General features: G+C 36.2%; 1 protein-coding gene across 1 annotated transcript; it reads right to left on the bottom strand.

Annotated features, from left to right (window-relative positions):
* Nucleotides 1-508: 508 nt before the first annotated feature.
* On the bottom strand, nucleotides 509-9,207 carry LOC137393229 (O-phosphoseryl-tRNA(Sec) selenium transferase-like). The gene is made up of 9 exons (XM_068079684.1): nucleotides 9,070-9,207; nucleotides 8,778-8,932; nucleotides 7,995-8,113; nucleotides 4,557-4,715; nucleotides 3,149-3,302; nucleotides 2,758-2,990; nucleotides 2,423-2,608; nucleotides 1,996-2,083; nucleotides 509-1,009 (listed from the first exon to the last, which is right to left on the bottom strand). Exons 1-9 carry the CDS (start codon nucleotides 9,181-9,183, stop codon nucleotides 817-819), a joined length of 1,401 nt encoding a protein of 466 aa, XP_067935785.1. The 5' UTR covers nucleotides 9,184-9,207; the 3' UTR covers nucleotides 509-816.
* Nucleotides 9,208-9,488: the final 281 nt, after the last annotated feature.

The following is a 9,488-nucleotide window of genomic DNA, read 5'->3' as shown; positions in this document are numbered from 1 at the left end:
TTCAGTTATACAATCAAGTTTTACTACCAATTCAATCTCAAACCTCCAGTTCTGTAGACATGGAGTTTACCCATTAGACTACGCCTTCAACTGAGAATGGCGAACAATAATGGTGAAGATATTCATTACATGATGTTGTGTCGCACTATCGATTACCATCTGGCCTCATGGCCTCACGAGATGAATAAAAACAGCTTATAAACAGTTGCAGGTAGTCTAGTGTAAAGATAATGTAGTAGATAATGTAATGTTTATAAGCTGTTTTTATTATCGGTGCAACACAGGGCATTCAGCTAGTCTTAAATAACAGCCCTTCCACTTCACATTTTCAAATGATGTCAAATCTTGTATTGCTGACAGCACAATAAATCTATTGCACTGATTTGTTGTTGAAGTATACCTTGATACTAGCAAACCATTTTAGAAGAGCAAATTTCTTGAACAGCTGTTTAATAAAATACCCTATTAAACAGACATAAAGGGATGAACTAAAGTGTTTAAATTGAGCATCAACTTGTTTATTTATACGTGCTACAAATTAACAATATCTTTTGATAACAGTCATTGCATTTAAGGACAGAGCGTGAGATCGCTGACACAAATACAAATATTGGTATCAGAAAAACTGATGGTTGTCTTGAACCAAGCATTCACAATTCTTACTTTGCGTTCTTGAAATTACCAACAGGAAGTTGGTTACGTTGTTTTCATAAGATTCATTTGCGATAGTCTTTGTGTAGCAGCTATATGAACAATATAACAGCTGATAAGGATGGTCATACGCCTAATAACTGAGCATGTTTTAGAGAAATGCAATCAATCACTTATTGGCTTATACGCCTTAGATAACACTTTGTCAAGACGTTTACAAAACGTGTCCACATCGGCAGCAGTCATACCAATGGCAGCTGCCACGGTAAAGTAGGGTGAAGGATAAGCATCGTGGTGAGAGCCAAAGCCATGAAAAGTATGTCCATTTATCTCCTTCTCATCTTTACAGGTGACTACTCTGTGGATGAATAATTAAAAAGTTGAGAGTACATAATAATGGAATTGTGATAATAACCATTAAAACTGGCTTGAATTAACTTTAAAAAGGATGTCGAAATTCCTGAAAAAAGCAAATGTTTATCGACTCATCATTTTTGCATTTTTCTGAGATCTGTTAACAAACCTTCAGGCATTCAACACTTCTTGGACAGCTTGACCCAGAGTGAATCGGTGAAGAATTAATAATCGGATAATTAAATAAGTTTTGAGATATGATAAAATGTATATGTACCGTATCACCGTAAGCCATAAAACATTTAATAAGATCAAATTCTAGTGTCTTTACTTGTATGTATATATGTGTATATATTAGTGTATGTATAACTTGAAATTGATTTTAAGAATGTAAAAGCTTTATTACAAAAGATGTTGACATTCATCCAGGACTTTTCCACCCTTGATCTTATCGAAAGTCAATCTATTGTATGCTAGCTCTAACACTTACAACCAGCCTTACAACAACTCCTACACTTATAACTCTTAAATAATTTCTTCTTAACTTCTGCTATCTTTTCATTTAATTTATTGATTATGTGTGCATAAGAGTATTCTATTGTATTCTATTCGTTGTATTCTATTACAATGACATATAAAAAAGAAAAATATTTGAAAAGTTGTGTGAATAATGAGGCATAAGTACGCAAGAGCATCGCAGCTAGTCGAGGCTATCATCTTTCCATATATATATATATATATATATATATATATATATATATATATATATATATATATATATATATATATATATATATATATATATATATATATATATATAGCTCTATGCATGTATGAATATGATCAAACAGTAGAATAACTTGATTGTTTTATCTTTGAAAATTTTAAGAGTGAAACGGCGACATATTTTTCATAATTGCCCAGAAACTGATAACTTTTGGCTGTGCCATTCCTTGTTCATTGAGTCGACTATAAAATACTGAGACTTACCTTAACCCTGAGACGTTTCTTGTAAACAGCATGCTGCCAATTTCTGTCAGCTCGTGACTAGCCATTTCTTTATGTGAGAGTGTTACACCTGCAGATGGCGAACAACTCAAGAACAAAATCGTAAATAGCGCATGACAGACCTACACATGCATGTAGAAGGAGATCAAGTAACATAATTTCAGGTAATAACACTTGCCACCTAGTTTTTCCTGAGAGCACCTACCCCAGTGTGTCACTAGCAGCACCTGTCAGGTTAGGTCGAATTTAAAATTGATTCATCTTCAATCTATGCATCTCAAAATATCACCCAAAAGAGCTCCTTAGTAATTTTGTGGCTATTGTAAAACTACAATTCCAATGTTCACCCATCTATTAGCATGTATCAGAAGGTAGTTCAAGGTAAGCTGACTATGACCTATTAACACACCTATTGATATTGGATTTCCTGGTGTGCATAGAATCCGCTCGTTATATTTAGCAGCAACCTGGCCTACTTCCTCTTTGAGGTAGCCATACAGTTCCTTTCTCTGGCGCAAAAGCGCCTTGAAACCAGATGAGCCCATAGAAAGAAGTGTGATAATCATGTCGAGTGAGGGCGTTACAGAAGCCCTACCTGAAAAAAGGACACGGTTAACTAGGAGTTATCAGGCTATGACCAACTTACAGAGCTAAGAGATATGAGAAAACAGGGACAGTGAAGAATATGATATCTGGGTGTATGTCAATGAGCGAGTAATTATATCAAATGGCAAACTGTCCTACCTGGATAAGTTTTACCAATTGCATCTATAAAGGCTTCATTGAAACCGGCAACAATTGAGCCACCGACAGGCACCATGTAGTTCTTGTCTGTACTCTGTACGAAGGCATCGAGTCTCCCGACCCTCTGAGCCTGTTGTATGACGTGCATACACTTGCTTGACTGGACCCCGTAGGCATTGTTGAGCAGGTGAGGGATACCATAATTGCTGCATAGCTTGGCAATTCCTTCTACACTGAAATATCAGTACATACAATAAACTATGCAGCCTCCGGCTAAAAAAAGTTGTTTATAGAGAAATTAGTTGTTTTCGCAAGTAAAATTATCACAGGGTTGTAATTAAACTGCTATCGTGAACACACTTTGAGGATAAGTTGATGAGTGGAGCCATACTTATCGACAGCCCTTGGAGCAAAACAGCTGCTGGTAGACATAACGCAGAGAATGTTTGCGGCTCCAAGTAAATCGATCTGCTGCTCGAGTGCTTCCAGGTTTGTGGAGAGCTGATCACCTTCGAGTCTATTGGGAATCACAACTGCTTTGAATCCTACAAGCAACAAATGACAACAGATATGTTGATCTTTTACAAAGGAACAACACACGACAACAAATATGTTGATCTTTTACAAAGGAGCAACAAATGACAACAGATATGTTGATCTTTTACAAAGGAGCAACACATGACAACAATAATGTTAGACTTTTACAAAGGAGCAACAAATGACAACAGATATGTTGATCTTTTACAAATGAGCAACAAATGACAACAATAATGTTAGACTTTTACAAAGGAGCAACAAATGACAACAAATATGCTGGACTTTTACAAAGGAACAACACACGACAACAGATATGTTGGTCTTTTACAAAGGAAGAACACATGACAACAGATATGATGGTCTTTTACAAAGGAACAACACATGACAACTGATATGTTGGTCTTTTACAAAGGAGCAACACATGACAACAGATATGTTGGTTTTCACAAAGGAACAACACAGGACAACATATACGTTGGTCTTTTACAAAGGAGCAGCAAATGACACCAGATATGATGGTCTTTCACAAAGGAACAACACATGGCAACAGATATGATGGTCTTTTACAACGATGATAGACAAAAGTGCTGCAACCAATAGATACCTGAGGGACATAAGGAAAGAGGCCAACATATAAATTTATCATCATGTAGGACACAACATTAGAAAACATTACATTTTCCATTTATTCCATATAGCTGCTGATCTCTGGCTTTCGCTAGATCAACTTCACACTCTTGACAAGGAAATGGTATCCAATGAGCAAGAACAGGTTTCCATCCAGTTGCAGTGGCTGGCCGATAAATAGGTTTGTTTGTCCTCACCCTACACATGCTGCCATATATACTGCTCGCTGGTATAGTGCAGCAGCGCTTTTACACATGTTTCTTTGGTTCTGTAAGGGTGTCCAGTTCATTCTCCCCATTTGTATGAGGTTTGACGGTTTAGTCGCCGTTGGCCATACCCATGCACAAGTGGTGTCGGGTTACATAAGTTATCAGTAGTAAGTTCATATAGCCTGACCCAGAAAATATCTATTATAAAGCTACATAGCCAGAAGAAAGAATTGGTGACAGTGTTGTCATCCTTCTTACTCAACTTGGCTTCTACATGAACAACCAAAGTTCCTGCACAAGGATGTAATGCACTTGAGCACTTTAGGAAACAGTTAAACCAGACAGAGATCAAATCAGTCATAACGTTGAGATAATTTGTCAATAGCTGTAATGTGAAGGGGTAAAAATACAAATAAGCAAACTTACCTGCAGTGCTTATAGACTTGAAACATGACTTCTGGTCTATACGAGGCCACAAGACATATTTAGCTTCGGGTCTTTCATTCCTTAATGCTTGCATACAGAGAGTCAGCGCCATCCCAGTGGCCATAGGCAGCACAAAGCAAGCCTTGCAGTCAGAAACACCTAAGCGCAATTGCATTAAAGGTTGACTTGCAACAAAATTCACATTACAGTTATTTGGTATCAAAAGATTCACCATGTCTTACTCTGTTGTGTTGTAGGTGCCAAATATGTGGAAATGTGATAACAAGTTCCTAAAAGCTCAGAAATGAACAGAAAATCGTAGCCACACGAGACCGCCGTAGTTTGGATTCTCTTTCCAAAACGGCTCAAATGTGATGTAGTTGTGAGAGATGGTTTCTGTTTACACTTTCATGCAACCTTATTCGTCGAAATATTTTCACAAATATACTATTATAGAATATTAGTATGATTTATATGAATATAAGTAGTATTACGCAAGTGATTTTTGGAATATAGCTAGAGCACCCAGACTAAAGAAATCATGGCAGATTTGCTAAATGCCCGGACTAACAGACGACTGAGTAGTGGGTCCTCATGCGATCTGTTTAAGCACCTAGAGCAAAATCATTAACTTAAACTTGTTGCAGTTTTTCACCAACCAGACTTTCCTAAAACTTTCCATTTATAATTGCACCTCTACCCTCTACCGGCCAGACTACAGCTACACTCTAAGCTATGTTCTATACAAGACAGCGATAAACAGTTCAACTTCAGTTTTCAAATGTCTCAGAGCTTAAATAAATCGAAGTTTGAATAAAAATACAATACTGAATGAAGACTCAAAAAGCTCGAACAGCCCAAAATAAGTTGAGGGAACTCTATGGCTCAGCCTGGCATCCAACTGATGCTCACTCCATACTCACACTCGCATTTCTCTTTAGTACTCGACTGTTTCAAGCAGTTTCTCTTTAGTACTCGACTGTTTCAAGCAGTTTCTCTTTAGTACTCGACTGTTTCAAGCAGTTTCTCTTTAGTACTAGACTGTTTCAAGCAGTTTATCTTGATTACTCGACTGTTTAAAGCAGTTTCTCTTTTGTACTCGACTGTTTTAAGAGGTTTCTCTTTAGTACTCGACTGTTTCAAGCAGTTTCTCTTTTGTAATCAACTGTTTCAAGCAGTTTCTCTTTAGTACTAGACTGTTTCAAGCAGTTTATCTTGATTACTCGACTGTTTAAAGCAGTTTCTCTTTTGTACTCGACTGTTTTAAGCAGTTTCTCTTTAGTACTAGACTGTTTCAAGCAGTTTATCTTGATTACTCGACTGTTTCAAGCAGTTTATCTTGATTACTCGACTGTTTAAAGCAGTTTCTCTTTTGTACTCGACTGTTTTAAGCAGTTTCTCTTTAGTACTAGACTGTTTCAAGCAGTTTATCTTGATTACTCGACTGTTTAAAGCAGTTTCTCTTTTGTACTCAACTGTTTCAAGCAGTTTCTCTTTAGTACTAGACTGTTTCAAGCAGTTTCTCTTTTGTACTCGACTGTTTTAAGCAGTTTCTCTTTAGTACTAGACTGTTTCAAGCAGTTTATCTTGATTACTCGACTGTTTAAAGCAGTTTCTCTTTTGTACTCGACTGTTTTAAGAGGTTTCTCTTTAGTACTCGACTGTTTCAAGCAGTTTCTCTTTTGTTCTCAACTGTTTCAAGCAGTTTCTCTTTAGTACTAGACTGTTTCAAGCAGTTTATCTTGATTACTCGACTGTTTAAAGCAGTTTCTCTTTTGTACTCGACTGTTTTAAGCAGTTTCTCTTTAGTACTAGACTGTTTCAAGCAGTTTATCTTGATTACTCGACTGTTTAAAGCAGTTTCTCTTTTGTACTCGACTGTTTTAAGAGGTTTCTCTTTAGTACTCGACTGTTTCAAGCAGTTTCTCTTTTGTACTCAACTGTTTCAAGCAGTTTCTCTTTAGTACTAGACTGTTTCAAGCAGTTTATCTTGATTACTCGACTGTTTAAAGCAGTTTCTCTTTTGTACTCGACTGTTTTAAGCAGTTTCTCTTTAGTACTAGACTGTTTCAAGCAGTTTATCTTGATTACTCGACTGTTTAAAGCAGTTTCTCTTTTGTACTCGACTGTTTTAAGCAGTTTCTCTTTAGTACTAGACTGTTTCAAGCAGTTTATCTTGATTACTCGACTGTTTAAAGCAGTTTCTCTTTTGTACTCAACTGTTTCAAGCAGTTTCTCTTTAGTACTAGACTGTTTCAAGCAGTTTCTCTTTTGTACTCGACTGTTTTAAGAGGTTTCTCTTTAGTACTCGACTGTTTCAAGCAGTTTCTCTTTTGTACTCAACTGTTTCAAGCAGTTTCTCTTTAGTACTAGAATGTTTCAAGCAGTTTATCTTGATTACTCGACTGTTTAAAGCAGTTTCTCTTTTGTACTCGACTGTTTTAAGCAGTTTCTCTTTAGTACTAGACTGTTTCAAGCAGTTTATCTTGATTACTCGACTGTTTAAAGCAGTTTCTCTTTTGTACTCGACTGTTTTAAGCAGTTTCTCTTTAGTACTAGACTGTTTCAAGCAGTTTATCTTGATTACTCGACTGTTTAAAGCAGTTTCTCTTTTGTACTCGACTGTTTTAAGAGGTTTCTCTTTAGTACTCGACTGTTTCAAGCAGTTTCTCTTTTGTACTCAACTGTTTCAAGCCGTTTCTCTTTAGTACTAGACTGTTTCAAGCAGTTCATCTTGATTACTCGACTGTTTAAAGCAGTTTCTCTTTTGTACTCGACTGTTTTAAGCAGTTTCTCTTTAGTACTAGACTGTTTCAAGCAGTTTATCTTGATTACTCGACTGTTTAAAGCAGTTTCTCTTTTGTACTCAACTGTTTCAAGCAGTTTCTCTTTAGTACTAGACTGTTTCAAGCAGATGCATTCATAATGGTTTACAAAATATTGACTGTGTTTTATGTTTGACGTAATGTATTATTTTATCTTTCAGACTAAGACATGCAAGCCATTTTTACAATAAGTTATTTTTTCACAAGAGTCTGAGAAAATCAGCTGGGGTAAAACTGCAACAGATACAATGATACATTCTTCAACCTGCTATGTACTCTTATCTATCAATACAGGGCTCATGAGAGACATATATACATGTATATATATACATGTATAGGTATATATATTAACTACCCTTTTTTAATATAAAGTTTATGGGGTAAAACAATGTAAACTTACATAAAAAGGTTATTTTTAGTCTTGGAATGAATTATAATTGTTGACATCTTTTGTAATGGGACACATGTTTTGGAATTCGTACAAATTGCTTCTCAAACAGCCCTCTGGACTGAAATGTGATAGATAATGAAGTCGTACAGTACCAAACATAAGCTAGGTACTTATAACATCAAACCATCGAAAAAAAGTGATAATAATCAACCAAAAACTAACCTGCTATTTTGATTGAATCAAGCACAAGCCTGTTGGTTAATTGATTTAATAGGCTAGAGCCTGCTGCCTTTGGTTGCACAGCTGTGATATCACCGGATCGGCCTATGCCATGGGCTAATCTATAACACATCAGAGATAGTAAGGACAATAGCTGAACGCATGTGTGAAAAAGGTTAAATGTGGATATAAATACGATATTTTATTTACAAACCTACTTTTTCCGACTGAACCAAAGCAATAGAGCTTGTTGCATAAATACAGGTTGCATATGAACAAGAATACAGATGCAATATTTGAAAATTTCTGTCTAAGCTTCAAGTGAAACCTTTGAATTGAATAAAAACTAATTAGGCCACACTTGAAACATTTAGACTTGTGTTTGTGTTTAGAGTATGCAATCAAGAAAAAGCATTCCTGCTAAAAGTGAAGGGGAAAGGCTTTTAATATGAGAGAAAATTTGAGACTTGAAATTTCGACTCGTAGAGCTTATTGGGAAGTAAATTGGCTAGTTGGGTAGGTTGAAGGTCTGTTCTTAAATATTTGGGCCCAAAACACATAAAAACCTGACAACTGTCCATTCCTACTACAAAATCACTTTCTTGTTAGATGGCTGAAAAGAGAATGAGACCAAAGTTATGATCATAGAGACACAGATGTGACCTATATAGTGACCTTAAATCCTATATATGGTATACGTACATACAGACAAAGTTAGCTTAACCTATACCAATGCTACTCAAAATCAAATAGGATAGCGTTAAGCTCATCAAGAAATATACCGACCTGAAGTGGCGTCGATTGACCAGACCACTAAATACGCGTCCCTCTCTTTCACCGACACCTACATTGCCTTTGAAGTTATTGGTATCCATATGCGACAGATTTGCCAAAAAGTATTCAATCATATCATCAGGCCATCCTTCATCTGGCAGCTTTTTCTATAAGTCCAAAATCCAGGATGACAAAACTCCCAACATCACAAATTTAAGATCATACAGCTGATGAGTTTTAACTCAACTTGTGTATATGTATGATTGTATTTTTACATACAGGTTTGTTGATTAACTATGCATACCTTCGTGATTAACTCTTGAATAGCATTCGAGATGGAGTTGCGTGCACCTTCACATTGTGCTATATAACCAGCTGGTATTATCTTAGAGCAGGCAGAAAGTATGGCATTATTCATTCTTTATGTACTGATCTAAAGAACTAAAAGATTTCTATTTGACAATAATCATACAGTTACACTTAGACAGTTATAGTTAATCTTCATCCGGTCAATAGAAAAGAATGATGTGTTTTCAAAGATCTGAAGACTCACTAGCTTCCTCTGCAGGAAAGCGCTATTTGAGTTCCATTAGCACATATTGAGTTTTTCAGGTTGGTCTGAACACTCATCTAAACTATTTATACTTTAGTTTAGTACAATTTACAAAGTATGAATCACCATTACATTGACCACAGTTGGGGAGAGTTTGTCGCTAGCTGCAC

Source organism: Watersipora subatra, chromosome 4, assembly GCF_963576615.1.
Source record: "Watersipora subatra chromosome 4, tzWatSuba1.1, whole genome shotgun sequence".
Classification (NCBI taxonomy): domain Eukaryota; kingdom Metazoa; phylum Bryozoa; class Gymnolaemata; order Cheilostomatida; family Watersiporidae; genus Watersipora; species Watersipora subatra.
Note: the sequence above shows the minus strand (reverse complement) of the source record. Positions and strands in the feature narration are given on the sequence as shown.